Source organism: Megalops cyprinoides, chromosome 20 (genome assembly GCF_013368585.1).
Source record: "Megalops cyprinoides isolate fMegCyp1 chromosome 20, fMegCyp1.pri, whole genome shotgun sequence".
Classification (NCBI taxonomy): domain Eukaryota; kingdom Metazoa; phylum Chordata; class Actinopteri; order Elopiformes; family Megalopidae; genus Megalops; species Megalops cyprinoides.
In genome coordinates this window covers 7,740,528-7,758,339 of record NC_050602.1, presented here as the reverse complement: position 1 = coordinate 7,758,339, position 17,812 = coordinate 7,740,528, and the positions used below count along the sequence as shown (strand labels likewise).

The 17,812-nt window shown below is 48.8% G+C and overlaps 1 protein-coding gene across 1 annotated transcript in view; it reads right to left on the bottom strand.

Annotated features, from left to right (window-relative positions):
• Positions 1-17,812, bottom strand: part of epha4b (eph receptor A4b) — an 84,053-nt gene that overhangs the window by 30,749 nt on the left and 35,492 nt on the right. Inside the window, exons 4-5 of the mRNA XM_036553731.1 lie at positions 4,566-4,721; positions 1,817-2,152 (exon numbers count right to left, since the gene is read on the bottom strand). Of these exons, the coding sequence (XP_036409624.1) occupies positions 1,817-2,152; positions 4,566-4,721 (492 nt within the window). The remainder of the gene's footprint in view (positions 1-1,816; positions 2,153-4,565; positions 4,722-17,812) is intronic.

Here is a 17,812-nt window from a genome sequence, read left to right as displayed (position 1 = left end):
CTTTGCATCATAGATAAGGAGCGTCCTAGCATAGAGTGCGTCGGCTATCAAAACACCATTTTCAATTCCCGCTCACCTCTCTGAGTGTGGGTCCTCACTGCAGTGAGTGTGATTGGAAACTCGAGGGTTCCCCGCTCTCTGACATCTCAGGCGCCCGGCTCACACTTGATCGCATCGCCTTCGGAGCGTGGTGGCGGAGTGTTAATTAAAGGCGCAACGTGATGACACTCTCAGGCAGGCCTTTCTGATCCTTCAGTAGGGACAGGGGAGCTGTGGTACAGCTGGCACGCCAGGCCCTTTTAACAGCTCTCGAGCAACAGCTTTTGCGACCCGTCCCTGCTCCTGACACACTCCTCTTGGTGATGGTGACACCTGGCAATTAGTCACCACCCCCATCCCCCCACGCGCCTCCGCCATCACGGTCTCAATCTAAAGAGCTCTCAGATGTGCTTCTGATGAGCTGACAGAGCCTCATTCAATTGCACTGCCTTCGTTCCCAGATGGGGGGCGGCTACTGTCTACCTCTTCCACATGAACCATTCATAAAGCTGGTCAATTACCAGAAGAAAAAATGGTTAGGCACCTCAGTCTAAGGTCCAAGATTAGCGCTTGCATGTAAGACCTTTAGACTGGATCAGCAGTCCTGCATGGTGGTTAAGGAGTTGGGTTACTGACCCAGTGGGTATGGGTTCAGTTCCCAGTTGGGGCAGTGTCATTGTGCTCTTCAGCAGGGTGCTTAACCCGAATTCTTTGAGTAAATATTCAGCTGCATAAGTGGATAACCAGTAGAGGAAGTTATTAAAGTCACTCTGGACAAGAAAGTAATAATAATATGTACTAATGGTGCACATTCACTACCTTGACCACCATGTCACATAATCCACCCAATTAAGGTGGAAAAAACCCAGATTTGAAATTTTGTTGTGGCAAGAGATAATTCACAGGACACTCAGCAAAACAGTGATCCATTAGAGCCTGTTTCAGACATGAAGGCCAAGGCTTTAGCTGTAAAATTCCGCGGTGTGGGAGACCACTGTGAACGGGGGGCCTGACGGACACCTGACAAAATGTTTGACATTCACTGGACCTTGAGTAAATGTCAAAGCGGCGCTAACAACAGAAACGGTGAGAGAGGTACACTCGGGCGATCTGCGATGGCAAGATGAACAGCCGCGGCTGACCTTCGACGGGAGAAAAATGGCTTATGAAGTGCTGGATTTCAATGAGCGAGCGCGGCTCTCTGGGAAACGCTGGAACAGTCTTACTCACAAAGAGTGACTCACTGTTGTCTATCAGTGAATAATACCTACATGCTGCTCGCTAAAAACTCCTTCTAGTTTGATTATGACAAACCATTTGTTCAGGGATATGCAAATTGCCCAGAAAACAGGCAATTCTCTGGTGAAACAGTTGGTGAAACACAGCTCTATAAAATGCCTGCTATGGAATAACTGGCCAGTAAAGCAGACTCTACTCCGAGCCCATTCAAAAATTATACACTGAGGATATATTATAGAGAACACATTTTCTTTTCAGCTCAATACATATATTTCAGATATGTAGAGACAATCATCTACATATCTGAAATATATGTATTTTGGTAGATTACAATATAATTAAAATATATTAATACAAATCAGAAGTATATTTCCAATATATTCTTGACCTGAACAACAGATCTATCAGTATAATCAATGCATTTCACTTCCGTATGTAGAAATGTAGAAAAATATGTAGAAGTAGAAATTGTGTGTCCATGTGTCAGACGCAGAAGTGTGACTGTGACCACTGTAATGTAATGACCGGGGCGGCTCACCCGTCTGGCTGGTGGTGATGTTGACGGAGGTCAGCTGCCGGGGGCTGGGGCTGAGGTCGGACACGCCGTTCACCGCCTCCACGCTGAAGGTGTAGTTGGTGTGGGGCAGCAGGTCGGTCACCTGCACCTTGGTGAGGGACAGGCCGAACTGGCGCGGGACGAAGTGGAGCCCGCTGCCACACGGCCCGCACTTCCTGCCGTCCCCGGAGCACTTCCTGCAGTGGATGCTGTAGGTGACGTCCCCCCGGCCCCCCGTGTCGCGGGGCGGGCTCCACTCCAGGGTCACCGAGGTCTCGTTGATGGTGGAGATGGGGTTTTCGGGAGCGGACGGGGGCTCTGGTTGGCACAAGAAGGACGGGGCGGAGGCAACAACATTCACTGAAGATCGTGGCAGTCAATGATAAAAGGTGACATATCTGTAAACTAACATTCAAACCCCTTTTCTTACCATCGTTAGTAAGAAAAAGACATTCTGAGCCCACCTCACTTTTGTCATTCCAGAGCGGTCTTAATTTGAGCTGTTCGCAAACAAATTCTCTTGGAACAAATGAACTAATTACACAACACAATTGTCACAACACAATCAGAAGCTCGTTCCACTCGGCCCCGTTGGTGCTATGCTGCCTGGAACTCCGTCCCACTGCAGCTGTGCTGTGAAACTGGAGCAGAGAGGGACTCTCCACTGAGCAGGTGCTGAAGCTCAGCTGAGAATCATGTGGCAGGAGTCACCGGTCGCTCCTGCTGCACCACAGCAACACGCATGGAGCACCACACACATCGGTCACCGCAGGCTTCCGTCGACACAGAGCTGCGGACGCAAGTTCATTTCTTTTTGTTAGATCCTCCTACTTCAGACTGCAGGGGGAGCCTCGTTTGCTAATGAGCTGCATGGTGGCTACGGTCTGGGAGAAGCTGAAGTGGGATCTGTGTTGGTCTTCCTATTTAAAAAGCTGCCAGTGCTGAACTGTCCTAGCTCTACTATATTACACTGTGATTCTACATTTGTGTGGGCCTCGTACTGTTGCAGACCAACCCCGGTGGCTTTTGGACGTTAGGATGTATTGGGTATGTAAAGAAGATTATATGGAAGATGACTTCTCTTCCCTTTCCAATTCTGTCACTCCATCCAGCACATATGGAGAGAACACATGCAATGTCACATTAGAAATTCTGTCACACAGTTCACATCAAGTGGTGTGGCATCTTTCAGCTTTGTGTGCGCAGGTGTGTCTGTGTGTGTGTGTGTGTGTGTGTGTGTGTCGCTGTGTCTTTGACCGTTTACACTTGGCTGTCTGCAAACGTGAGCATGCATGTGCATGTGAGTGTGCGTGCGTGTGCATCCATGAATGTTTGCCTGCAACCGTGTTTATGTGTTTAAGTGCCACTATTGATCAGTTTCATTGCTAATGACCTTTCATTTCAGAAAACCCTGCATCAGATGGGATTAGCTCAGACCGGTGGAGGGGATTGATAGGATAATTCCAGGATGGAGAATACAAATGGATGAGATAATTGGCAGGCTTTAGTAGCCTTGGAGATGACATGTCATCAGATTCTTGCCTCCCTGTGAAGCTTTCAGGCCAGGTCTTCTTTCAAGGGGCAGGGGGGAGCGGGGAGCGGGGGAGGGGGGTGTAATTGGGGTTGTCACCGATAAATCTGGTGACAGGTAATGAGGCATGGAAAGCAAGCCTGATTTCCCCATCCCCTGATTAATGCTGTGATGAGCTCCATCTTACAGAATCCTCCTCTCCCTGCAGCTGTGCCCAAGGTCGGGGGGAGAGAGTGGGCTGTGGAATCTGTGCAGTCTTTACCACCTTTACACACACACACACACACACACACACACACACACACACACACACAGACACACACACAGACACACACACAGACACACACACAGACACACACACACCCACACTATGCGCACACACACACACACACACCCACACCCACACACACAAACAAACACACACACACACACACCCACACAGTCTTTCAGGCCCCACAAGAGACCTCTGATCTGCAATTAGACTGAGGGATATCAACAACTGAACTATAAATCAGTGTTGGCATGTGTGTGTGTGTGTGTGTGTGTGTGTCTGTGTGTGTGCATGCATGGACAGAGATGGTTCTTTACCTCAGTGTGTGCTGTGTGAGATATTACTGCTGTATATGTTGCTGTATGTCTTGTTGATGTGAGCTGACTGACTCATGGGATTCTGGGTACATATATTAAGGTATTACTGTGGCTTCTTGGCAGATTAAACACATTTATGTAATCACTTACAGAGAATACAAAGTGCAATTCAATTAAAAATCCCACCTGAAAAAAACTGCCTACAGCACTTAACTGGAGCAGTCGCGCTAGCTAAGCTGCGAATAGTCCTGTTTCTTCAGTGCAATCTTGGTGACAGCCCCGGTGACATGGCAAACAAAAACTCGTCCACTCTGCCACTTTAGCACCATTCATCGGCCCGTTTCCGGGCCTGTTACCACGGTGACCTCGGCCCCTTGTTAAAGGCTGCGTTCAGGCAGCCGTTGGGGTGATGGACGCTAATAGGGCTGTAATACCATGCTGGGCCGCCTGTAATGTCACAGCACATACGAAGTGTCACCTCACTTGTCTCTCTGCCCCCCCATGCAGTCTCTCTCTCTGCCTCCTTACATCCCCTCATCTTTCTCTACCTTCTTCTGATTCTTGCACACCTCTGAAAACCCTCTCCTCAGTCGAGGATGGGCTGACTCTTACTTGTGCAGGCCATGGAGCGGGGGTCCAGCTCAGCCCTGTAGTAGCCCTTCTCGCAGGGGCACTCCGAGGCCTTGTCCTGGAGCGAGTAGCTGTGGGGCGGGCACTTGGTGCAGAAGGCGTCTGTGGCTGAGGTCTTGTAGAAGCCCGGTCTGCAGGCTGCGGGAGACAGGCAAAAAGAACAGCACTTACAAATGGGAGGTGGAGAGAAACGCCAAGTCAAGGAGACTGCTTAGAGTCCAGGGACATGGAGAATCCACTGCCCTTGCACAAGAAAGATTTTCACACTCCAGTCCAAGGTAACTCTCCTTGTGGAGCTTTCCTTCCTGCGGCCACATCCACTGCAGGGCAGTGCTGCCATTTACTTAAAGGGCAATGTCTTTTTGCCTTTTTTCAAGATGAGAGAGCCATATCAATTCTTAAGATAATAGTACCATTATCATTGGACATACCCTTATAAAAAGGTAATTTGGGTTAATGTACAACATGGTTAAAGATTAAATTAAAGGGATACATTTTGATTCATGTCAAATTAATACAGTATTTATTTTAAAATGTATCCATCACTGCCACTCTCAATCGTATGCATATAATACAGATTTACTAAAAATCAATCTATGCAAAAAAATATGAAAGTTGGAATAATCTTCCCATTTTCAAATGGAATAATTTACCATTTCACATTCCAAAACTTTGGAGTATTTCCTTGTATTTTGTATTCATTATTCTACACTGTGTATTACTTTTTTCCCCCTGAGGACAGCATTCTTCTGGAGACTTAACTTATACTTAAATGACTTAACATAAGTTGACAGGCATTTCAGAAAACAAACCCAGGGAGAGTGTTTGGTTAGACCTATCTTTACAGAACACACATTCTGTAAGACACTGCACACAAGGGTTGTTCTGTTACATGCACCATACAGTATGTCCAAACATCCATTATTCTATAGATACCATTTTTGGTCACTAAACCCCTATGGGACCCATGTGCTTAGAGGTCAAGCTAAGGCTGAGTTGACGGGTATTTGGAGGGACAGCCTGGGGCAGGCTTCGGGATAACGGCCCATATTCACAAGCTGCTGCAGCGCTCCGCTATGGGTCCCCTCGCTGTGTCTAAACCCCAGCAAATGACCCATTTTCTCCGGGCCTCTGTGGAATAGGTGCGGATATTAGGGAAGAATTCGGAGCGTTCAGCCCATTTGCACAGGGGACCCAGTTGGCCAGTGCTAGAGGAAAGTACAATGGTGCATGTTGAGGGGGAGGAGGAGGAGGAGGAGGAGGAGGAAGGGTGGTTGATGACAAGAGCACGAGGGAGAGAGATTAAATGCATCCTACTGTATACAAGCTTGAGGTTTACTTTTAATGAAACAGGAAAGAGAGAGAGTGAACGCAAATTAAACTCTGCCCCACAAAGGGCCCGCAGGGGGCTAAGCAGGTGTGAGGCTTTGATCGGCTCTGTTTACCTGGAACCCGGCGCCCTGCTTATCCCTCACCTTTGTGTTTACCATTAGAGACCACTCAGGAGAAAGGGCGTAAATCCAGGCTGACAAAGGCGTTCGTGTGTATAGAGGCGAGCGAGGCAGCGGCGGCGGGTTCGCGGGGGTCGAGGCAATCACAAGTGTCGGAAACGCAATTCAATTGATGGATCAATGCGGTGATGAATTTGCGCTCGCCTTGATTGCATCTGCGGGCGCCGAAGGTCACGGATTTAATCAAGGCGGCCGTGTAGCCAGCCCCGCCATAAATAACAGCCGGATCGGCGCTCCGGTAAATGGCTCCCCGCGGTCTTCCAAACCTGCCCAGGAATGGGGGGGCTCCTCTAACGGGGGGGAGGGGCCGTGCTGTCACGTGACTCCAGAGACATTGAGGAAAGAGGTGTCTTTCGCACGCACAACACCTCACTCCTCCCGCCTCTCTGTGAATCAGTGGCTACGCTAGCCACGCAGTGCCCTCCTCCTCCAGAGGCCAGCAGGGAGACCCTGCCTGTGAGGAGAACCACAGGAGCCTGCTTTAGCTGCAGAGCTAACAGGGATAAACAAACACTTCACAGAACATTTTTGAAAGTCATCTGGCAGCACAGGTCACCCACGCATCCCATCCCTTTCACTGCGGCGCGGAGAGTGAGGGGCGTTTGTTCTTTTGAGAGCGCCGAGCGCAGCTGCCAAAAACGAAAAAAAAAGTAAAGCGAGTGGGCCTCAAGATGTCGGCTGCGCCGCCCTGGAAGGGCCTGATCAAGAGCTGGGCGGCTCTGAGCGGGAGCGCCAGTCGCGGAGGGGGTTTGCGGGCGCCGGAGGTTTGGCCCGACGCTGTGGGTTGCCTAGCTGCCTCTCCTGGCAGCTCTCCACGGCTGTACAGTATCTCTCCTCTCTCAGGCTGCCTGCGCGGCCCCGGCTGACGACCCCCCCCCAGCACCACCGCCACAGGCAGCGCTGTCTGCCGCATAGCTTCTGTGTGCCTCAAACCAACAGCTCGGATAACCTTGCAAACCAGCAGTTTACCACTGAGCCCAGAGCCCCTGCTAGTAGTTGTAGTAGTGCTGGAAGTATTTAGTATTAAGTAGCATTAGTAGTAGCTGCATTAGAAGTAATTAATTAGGTAGTAGTGGTATCAGTATCTGTTGTTTTATATTAAGTCAGGGCTATTTGCATTTTACATATCCACTTCTATTTATATAGCCAAATATATCCATTTGTGTATCCATTTCTGTCAAAAAAATCATATCTGAAGTTCAGCTCTACATCACATCTGAATCCACAAGAAAATTCTCCTCCATCAAGCAATGTTAACCAAGTTCCCTAACCTCTATGCAACGCTCTTGCTCTTGATTCTCACCAAGGGGGGTGCTCTCTGATCGGAATGGTAAACACGGTCATAATGCCTGGTATCCATAGAAATGTCCCGGGCTCATCATGTGGCGGTTTGTGGCACTGCCACTCGCAGCGCTTGGCAGTCATGCGGCATATACAGTGCACTCAGTCTATCCTGGCACTGTGGCCCATGTCCATTTGCAGCTGAAAGGCCATGTGGGTGAGATGGCTCCTTAGGATCTATTGGTGCCGTCTCTTCGTGGCATTGAGCGAAGCTTAAGCTATCCCCTGAGTAAGGCCTGGCAAGGCCTGTGTGCCCTTTGTCTCCTCGCGCTACGATTGCCGCTGCCAGGCCAGACAAAAGGGCCTCTGGTTGGCTGGCCATCTGCTGATGCTGATGAGGATGAGGAGGGTGATGAAGATGGGGATGAGGATTATGACGATGATGATGATGTTGGCTGGAAAGTTCCATCAGAGACCGGGCTTCAGAGCACTTTTTGTAAATTAAGGATGACTCAGGGAGGAAATATATCCGGTGCAAAACAAGGCCAGTGGGAATTGCGAAGATGAGTGTTTACAGAAAGGCTCTGTGACCTTGGCCAGTTGAGCAGTTGTGGATGAGACAGGATGATGGCAAAGATTCAACTATTGAAAATCAGTAGGAAGAGCAGGGGACAGAGACATCCCATCCTGCCACAGTGAATCAATGCTCCCATCCCCCTTTCAGGACAGGTGTGTCAGATATGGATATTCAAACAACAGAAAATTCTTCTAAAGGGATAACTCAATCATTTGGCTGCTGCATGTGCATCGATTCAGGTAGTAAATAAAAATGGAAATAATAAGGAAAAATGCATCTCAGATATCAGGAGGAAGGGCCTATCAAATATTAATACACCTCTGACTCCAGTCCCTTGTATATAGCAATCAATAGCTTTTAGATATAATGTCCTATGACCACTAGGGGTGGTACACAGACACAGAGGGAGGAAGAGGGGGAGGAAGAGGGACTGTCATTAAGCTGCACGTTACATGTAAAACTATTGTGGTCGATTTGTTTATTACGAGTAGCGTTCATGTTTAACTGCAGCACATTATTTCAAGCCTATAACTCACAGAGAATTGACCGGTTTTTTGAAGGTGCAGGAGTGTGTGTGTGAGTGTGTGCGTGCATGTGTGGTGTGTGTGTGTGTGTGTGTGTGTGTGTGTGTGTGTGTGGTGTGTGTGTGTGTAACTGACAACATGATTTGTCCTTTTTCCAGTGCTGATATCATGCCTAATGGTCCTTCATGTAATCAATTAGAATATGAATTATTCAGCGATCCACGGACTCTCTCGGTTTCCCTGCTTCTAGCTGAAAGAGAGCAATATGATTCACTTCCTGTGGTTTGCAAAAGGTCACATCTAATCCCTGTCGTAGGATCTCGCTGTGAGAAGCTCTTTGTCCTTCTGAGTGCTCCCTGTGATGGTCGTATCACAACTCCTTGCAGCTATGCATCGCACAGTGAACAGCACTAGCAACCTTAATGGGATATTAAGGCAACAGACAGCCAAGCAGCACTTGCGCAATATTTCTCACCATCACATCTGACTCTGATGCAGAAATGTTCATTTTTTTTTTAAACATCCCCTTTCCCCCCCTTTTGAATTACATTTAGGAAGGAATTCAATGTTACAAGCTAACGGCAATCATTTTGCTGGATCGGGTTCCATGAATAATTCAACAGCTTTTGTCTTCTTTAAGGAGATATGACATTGCATAAACTGTGTTGTGCTGAATTCTAATTCTCACCCCCAAACAGCAGCCTGGAAGCAATCGGCTGGCGGTAAGTTAATACGGAGGAAATGGCATTCGTGCAGACAGGGTGCTGAAGAGAACAATTTGCACAATTTTAGAGGTCTGACTTCCTTTACTGTAGTTAATTTGCATTTGCTGACGTGCTATATATGGAGTAGCACCAACAGAGGGTTACATGGGGACGTCTGATGTCTCTTCAGCTTGTGAGAACCATTTCTAAGAATTTGTTTGGATGAGGGAGGTCAAAGGCTTGAAAAATGAGGCACTAGAGGAGAGGGGGCGTTGGCACACACAGCTGCATGGAGCTTCCTGTGACCTCAGCAGAGTGGCGACAAGGAAATGGAGACCGGTCAACCTTTACCCGCCGCCGGCCCCGCGCACCATCTCTCACAGGTGTGAAATTGCACCTGGAGCACATTCGCGGTTCCCGACATTAACATCTGCTCTACAATACATGTGGGAAAAAAAGTGATTTTCTGCAGTTGTAGGTTTCCCAGCGTGAGGACAGACAGAGAAAATCCCCAGCCCTGTGAATAGCAGAGAATTCCACAGTTCCGCGGTGGTGGATTATGGGTTAGGGTGTGAGCTGTGCGAGGCGGCTCCCCCTCTCCTGTGCTCTGTGCGATAAGCCACCATGGAGGAACCTGTGGAGCGCTGCGGCGGCCTTACAAGGAGATTACGGTGGTTTACGCTCGCCGCTATCGTGTAATATTAGGAGGTGGAGAGAGCGGTGTCGGGCCTGCGCTTCTGAAGGGTGCTCGCTCTAGCTCTCCCACTGTGCGTGCCACCCTCAGTGAACGTCAAACAGAGGCCACAGGGGGAAGGCGGTGGGTCTCTGATCAAGATGCAACATCAATCATCCCCCCCGTGCATAGATCCTCAGAGATCACACCAATAATGAATTAATAAATGCAATGAAAGAATGAAGAAGTTAGTTTACAGAGTTTTGCAGCAACAAAAAAGTTCCATTTAGAATTTAATGACATTGAATAGCCTGGTCTCATTAGTACAATGTGCCTTGGCCAGTCATTACACCTATATCTAAAACAGCTATACATTTTATTTATAATGTTTACCAGTATTCTATAACTAGACGGTACTAGTGGTGGGGTGGAGGGTGTTGTGCTTCTCTTTGCTGTCCTGTCTGGATATTTGGGCTTTTCACTGTTATGTAAGTTTGGAAAAAAAAGCACTCAGGCTGCTCTTTCAATCGTAGGAGAAAAAGAAAGGTGGTGGGGGGGGGGGGTTGGTCGCTGTGGCAACGGGATTCCGAAATGGGTGCCCTTTTGTCACTGTGGATCTCTTTCTGGGCGCCTCAATTTCATGGGATTACCCCCTCTTTGCTCTGCCCACCCGCCCGTTTAAAGATTGATACATCAAACACCAGCAGAGAGGGGGGCGATGATGTAACCCGTCTGCACTGCGCTAGTGACAGGAGTCTTTTGGGGGGGGGGGGGGGGGGGGGGGGTCAGACGGAATGTGCTTTTTGGGAGCGGAGGGGAGGAGCCCTCGAGCTTTCGATGTTGGCAACACATAGTCCGGGCTATCAGATGTACGAGCACAAGTCAGAGATGCCTAAATATCTTGCATATTTCAATACACCCTGAGGAGAGTGCTAAGTGTATGCCTGGTTCCAATTACTACTCGATTAATTAAAGTGGATGGATAAATGGTATCGACAATATGCCGCAATGGCAAGCCAAGTTCGGCGGGTTTTGAGCTGGAGCTCGATGCGGTGCGGAGATGGCTTGACATCTTCTGCTCCCTGCATTTTTCCCGGTTATGTAATCGGTCCACAGCATAAGCAGCTGGCACCACCATACGCCACACACCCCGCTGCGGGTGTCTGCGCTTCGTCTTCACGTCCCAAACTGGGAGCAGAGCATTTTAGCAACATGAGGACTGAGAGTTCCTGTCTGCCTCCTCCAAGCTGAGTCGTCGTCCCTCCAGAGAAAGTTCCAATGACCCACACGTACCCATCCATTTAATTAACATTTAGCATTATTCCTCGAGCAGAGGTACAGACTCTCACAGGCTTGGGGTAGGGGTCGGCATGTACTCTCCTGGCCCCGTGACCTTGTAAGCATCCCATGCCCACTAACATCCTCTTGACTGTTAGAGGGAATTAAACTAAACACCTGGAGGGTTTTCCTTGATTTGTATCTGGGGGTTTCATAAATGGACTGCAGACTGGAGTGGAGATAAATGAGAGATAATGCAACAATTTTACACTGATTGAGAATGATTAGTAAAATGATCAGGTCCTACAGCATACTTGTTTTGCCTACATTATATATATTTGGCTGCAGGTGGATGTGATTAGATGGCAGGGTTCACCTGAAGACCCGGCCTGTGGAAGTGATGCCCACTACCCAGGGACAGAAGGTAAGAGAGCTCTACGCTGTCACCCCAACACAATACCCCAGCAAACACAAGTCTAAAAAACAACACATCTTCTGTCATTCTCCACACTAATTGTAATACTGATACTACTAAATATGGGCTAAATGTTGATCCTCCATTTGTTCTCAAAATCACATTATGAGATCCTGAGGGGAGGGAAGGGCCTGGGTATTTCTGACAACTCTGAGAAGCTGGTGATATCAAACAGGTGTCCCCATGCTATTTCCCCGTTATATTTCTCCACAGATTACCTGGAGGGCTTCTTTCAGTTTCCTGTCATGTGCCCACCATGCAGGGGGCTGTTAAGAGACATTTAACGCTCAGCCTGACACCATGTCAGCACCCTTTTAACACCAGACCGCCCGCCTGCCCCGAGGAGTTTAAATCCTCATAACCACCGAACCAAACCAAATCCCCCCAATAGCCCTTTCAAAGAGTCGCCATTCAGCCAATCGGCTCCCCCCGGGGATCTGAGGGGGCGTTGCTTAAGATGTTCTCAGACTCAACCAGACATGCCATTTCCATTAATGCGGGCTCCTCGGCTGATCATACGAGGCGGCGTGGTGACCGATAACGTAATGGCCCGCTGGCTGGACTGGAATCACTTAGGTGCCGCTGACAGCTTCGACAGGAGGCACTTTTGTTTCCAAAACACATTAATCTATATTCATTCATGCAAAGGATTAAAGGGGAAACTGACCACAGCAAGAGCAATGCTGGAGTACCTGCTGCTTCAGTGCTTCAGCTGCTGGTACTAGTGCTCTGCCAAATGAATAAATGTAAATGGCGACTACTACTACTTTTACTGCTGCTGCTATTACTGCTACTACTCCGATTACTACTACTATTACTACCGCTTCCGCTGCTGCTACTGCAAACAATAAGAAGAAAAATAAGAACAATAATAATAATAATAACAATAATAACATCTCATTCTGCAATGATATTAGATGTTGTAGAATGTAGCAGGTCATCCCTGCGCATGTGAATACAGTCTACAGGATATAACCTCATGCTCATCATGGCTTTCCCTGCAGTTCTACTGCATGAACAGGGTAATTGGGCTCCTAGTGCAGTCAAGCAATACTTTCTCTACCAGAGTCCACACATCACCACCAAGGAGGAGCCACATGAGAGTGTGTCTGTGCGCCTCATTTTGTGTGTGTGTGTGTGTGTGTGTGTGTGTGTGTGCGTGTGTGTGTGTGTGTGTGTGTGTGTGTGTGTGCTTGCGTGCGTGCGTGTGTACGCCCAGACCACTACGGTTCAAGCTAACAAGACAGCACTGGCGTTTACCGGTGGATACAGACAGGACGGGGATCAGCGCCCTGATCATTTCGGACAGAGGCTCTGTGAAGAGAGTCTTCCCCTGCAGACTGATCCCTGTGCAGTGACGCCGGGTGGCTCTGATTGTGCGCGCTGTTATGGGACCGTGTACTTTCTGACTTGTTTCCCAACATTCCTGCCTTCTCTTACGCAGCAGTGCATCTGCACAGACTCAGCCATTCCAGCCCACTGGCTGTGAGGAGAAGTGCGGAATTAAGGGTTTCAGCTCTAATAGCTACACATGAGCTACTGTGCCATTTTCCCTTTCCTCGGGAGCCGACGGGGACCGCCGCTACAAATGCACTCATCTAATCTGCCGGTGTTTTCAGAACGGGTCATTGAATAATCATGTCTGTCGATGACAAGGCCTGGCTGTTAAAATGCAGGGGGAAAACGGCTCAAGAAACAAAGCGCAATGATTGCAAATGCATTACAAAAATCTATAAAGCCCAGGTCGCTCATCGTTTTTCTCCTTTATTTACTCCTTATTATGGAGACAGAGTGGGAGGAACTGAGAACCGCTTTAGATCGGTTTAAATGGGGCTTTGGTGAGAGCCCTTTCAGCTCGCACAGATGGCTGCTTGTTGGTCCGACCGCTCTGTGGGTTGGGTTTGCCCGTACGGAGACCCGAGCCCCACTGCGACTCTCTGCTGCTGTCACGGTCCTCAGCCCTCTCTCCAAAATCAGGGTGACATCTTCGTTTAGACGGCTGACCAGAAATCTCTCGCAACTTGACCGCAGCTGACCGCTGAGGCAAACCAGGCAGCTCTTAGCCCAGGGGTTAACTCTTCCAAAAAGTCTTTCCAACACATGCACACATGCACGCACACACACACAAACCCACAGCCAAACACAGAGAAATGGACACAGACATACACATACTTATACACACATTCCCACATGCACTCACACATGCACACACATTCACAAATGTTCTTTTGGTACAAGATATCCTGTCCAATTACTGGAACCGATGAAGGGGAACCGTGGAATTTGGGATCTCCTGAGCAGGGGTTCTGCTGGGTCCCTGGAGGACAATGCTCTTTGACAGATCCGCCCCACTCCCCACTGTGACTCTAGCCACAGTCTAGCTTTGTGGTAACGTGCAGGGGTCACCTGACTGATTACAGCAGGTGGCTGTTAGCTTTCTATGAATCGGTGCAACCCATAGACGTTTAGACAAAACCATTCTGACACCAGCAATCGACTCTAAAGAGTGATGTTTAACATCGTATGTCCAGTATGCATGGATGGGGAAATTACATTTCAGTCATTTATCACCAATTAATTATTGATTAATATATCAAGTACTATCTAGCTAATTAGCAATGTATGTTTGAACCAGTGGAAGAGCATGAACTAACTGACTGGAGTAACATTGACTCCCTTTTCCCTCAAACATTTTTTACTCCTGAATCTTGTTGAATCTGGTAGTCACTTGATTTGTGTGCCTCTGTGAACCATTCTAAACAAGAAAATAACACGGCCAAATCATTTACCTTCAAGCCAATGAAACTCTGACTTGCATACCACAGTATCATACAATAAAGCTACTGTTGTTCTGGATGATACGAACGACCTTTGACTCGCAGCGAGAGAGAAACGGATTTGAAGAAATTTTCCCATACGGCGAGGGAAAGATCGGGCTTAAGCTCCAAGCTTCTCTCCCCGCACATCATGCCCGTTGGGCTGCGGACGCGGAAACGTCAGCCTGAGGAGCAAAATGGGGGGTGACCTTTACCTGCTGAGAGGGTGGCACAAAATAAAATAAATATTAGCTCTGGAGCGGTACGTGAGGTTAGGGTCGGCTCCCTGACAGGCAGAGGAAGGAGGGCTAAACCCGCAGCCTGCACGCCACTGCTGTTCCTGCTTTCGTTGCACGTAGCAGAAACACGCCTCGTTGTCCTGCGCCTTGGAGAGTCTCAGAGCAGCAGGAGCGCCAGGGAGCCTCTCCTGTCTGTCTGCCGTCGCAGGCCATTCGACTCCCTGGAAAAACATGGAGCTTCCCGCCGCTCCATTTTCTTTTTTTTTTTTCTCCCCCCATCTGTCAGGGCCGTTGGGGCGTGTGTGAAGAAGTGTGTGTGGGAGGGGTGAGGGTCCCAGCTGGGAGTTTCTGTTACACAGAGCTCTGCACAATTACAGATACCAAAGAGTAACCTGAGCTGATCACCGACTAATTTCACGCATTCCTGCAAATGCTATAATCGTCCGCAAAAAATGAAGACCAGGTGTATTTTTGGCATGCTCGCAGTTGATGTTGGGTTCACATTTTGCTGGATGTTGGTGGGGGTGGGTGGCTTTGGAGAGTTTATGACCGGAGTCATTCCTCTAACAATAATGCTCCATAATCATTCTTGTGAGGGATTTGTTCCGCTTAGCCTCAGCTCAGAGGTGAAGACTCTATGTGAAACGCTTTGGTGTGTTAACCGTTACACCTCTAGGTACTCTCTGCCTGTGGAGAGGTAGCGTCTGCACACCCCCAGTGGACAGTCTCAGCGCAGCAGGACTGGCGAATTGTCCCTGGGCATTGGGGCGGTACAGCTGCTGAAGTGTAAATGCTCCACTCACTGTGTTGGCGTCTTGTTTCCTCTCTGCGAGTGGACATTTAATATTTAACGATGCTCCCTCGTGTTGCACAAGCAGACATTCCAGCTGTCTATCTTGTCCTTTGCTGCTCCCTTTGTGAGCAGTGAGTGTTTGCCCTTTACTGCTCACACTACAGACAGGAAGTGTTTGACCTTCATTGAGCCAACTACAGACAGGTAGTGTTCGTTTCTCCCCCTGCCAGGACCTGGGTGGTCTGTTCCTGGAGGCACATATGCCCAGAAGTTCATTCTCAGTTTATTCCTTCTAAATCCATATTGCACCAAGCGAAACAAAGAATTGTGTATTGTGGGTTTTACAGCAGCGAGTCGCTGATGAAGGTCAAGGGTTTGAGGGGCACTGAGGTATGTGGGAGAAAGTGCAACCCAAGCAGCTCTCTTTCTTTCCCTCCTTAAATTAGATCTCCTGTTTAACTCAATAGAACGGAATTCTCAGGACACAGAGAAATTAATTTCTGGCTCCAATCTAAGGATGGAATCTGGTTTCATTGAATTAAGAGACTGGCCCCATTTCAGTGATATCCCTGCAAAAGCAGCACTTTTTTGTGTCCAACGGTTACCGAAGAACAGCTCTGACTGTATAAAATGGAGAGGGCTAATAAAGGTAATTGTTCCAAGTCACAATTCCTACCTGAGCTCTCGATAGCACTGGCTGCTTAACCCTTTTGCGCGTGCGGTCACACCGGTGCGATTAGCCGTTTAGCGCGTGTATGGTCAAACCCTACATTGGAAAAATTCTAGCTAACGTTAGCTTTGAGGAAACAGCGATTTAACGTTAAAAAGCATAGCAAACGTGGCGGTGAAAACTATGAGATGCTTAATAACGCTAATGAAAACATAACGAACCATGTAACATAGCATAAAATAAGTTATGTGCAAAAGGGTTAAATACTCACCCCGGTCTTACACTGGAGTTCCAGAAGGCCTTTGTCTCCAGCCCTTCCTCTGAGGGGGCGTTTTTACTGTTTTACTTTCTTTTTCGAGACTGAAAGCTGCCCAGGGATTCGGCCACTGCTCTTTTCCATTCTGGCCATTAATACTGAGAGATTTCCGTTGTCAGAGAGGAGATAACGATCATGTGTCAGGCTTATTCTTTGAGTGCACGTGAGCCATGTGGAGCTTTTCCTTATAGATAAGCTGTCTAATATCCAGGTGGCACCAGGGCCACTTTCTCCTTTGTCTGGATTGATTGCAGCTCCAAGACATCACAGGATCCGTGTGCAGTGATTCAGGATAACTGAACCCTTGGACTGGAGCTGCTCCACAAGACAGTTTGGTATTGTTTGTATGCTGTAGAGAGTTGAGTTAGCCTTCCAGCATTCTAAGGGTGCAATATGAGGGCCAGCATTCTACATGTGCAGAACACCCCAAGGGACTGCCTATGGTAGCTGGGTGCTGTCCTACCACTGCGGATAGACTCATTTGCTCTGAGGCAGCTGCAGGAGTGACAAGAGGAACTTGCAGAGACCTACATCTTTCTCTTTCTCTCTCTCATATTCCCTCTCACTCCCCCTTTACTTCCTGTGTCTCCCTCGCTTTCTACATCTTCCAGCCTCCTTCTCCCTCTCCGTCTTACCCTCCCACTCTCCCTTCCTCTGGTTACCTTGCTCTGCAATATATCTCCACCTCTCCACATCCCTCTCATTCCCCCTCAGTTTCCCTTTTTACCCCTCTCCATTTTATCAACCCCCCCCCCCCCCCCCCCCCCCAACCACCCTTCACGCTTGGTCGCAGTGCTGTGAGCTTTTACACACATGGAGACGTTGGCCCGTCATTACTAAAGCAGGACCAGGGCTGCCGTCCAATCACAGGTCACTGTCAAGCCTCTGTCGATGCTCCTGGCCAATTAAAGGCACCGATCCCACCCCCCACCAGCTCCCCGTGTGGGGCCCAGGCTAAGATAAGTGACAGCGAGGCCCTCTGCCCTCCACCGGCATGTTGCTTAATGACGGCTGGGCGGCAGGGACCCAGGGGCACGCCCCAGCACACAAACGCATTAGGAGACCTGCCGAGGGAGGCCATTATGATGGATGTCAGCTCGGTGAAGCCTGGATACGGCCGCGTCCCCTGAAGGCCCTCCCCCTTCCCCCAAACACCCCAGCACCTCGCCTCACCCTCGCTCCTGTCCCAGACTGTGGGCCATATCACGTGACAGGACCCTCTGTGTCAAAATGCCACCAATACCACCAACGGCACCCCCTCTGCAGTCTCAGAGTGCGGCTATGGGCCCAAAGTGTTTCTAATGGAAACTGGGGCCTGCTTGTTAAGCACATCAATTATGCGACACAAAAGCTTTTCAAAATTTAACTCTGA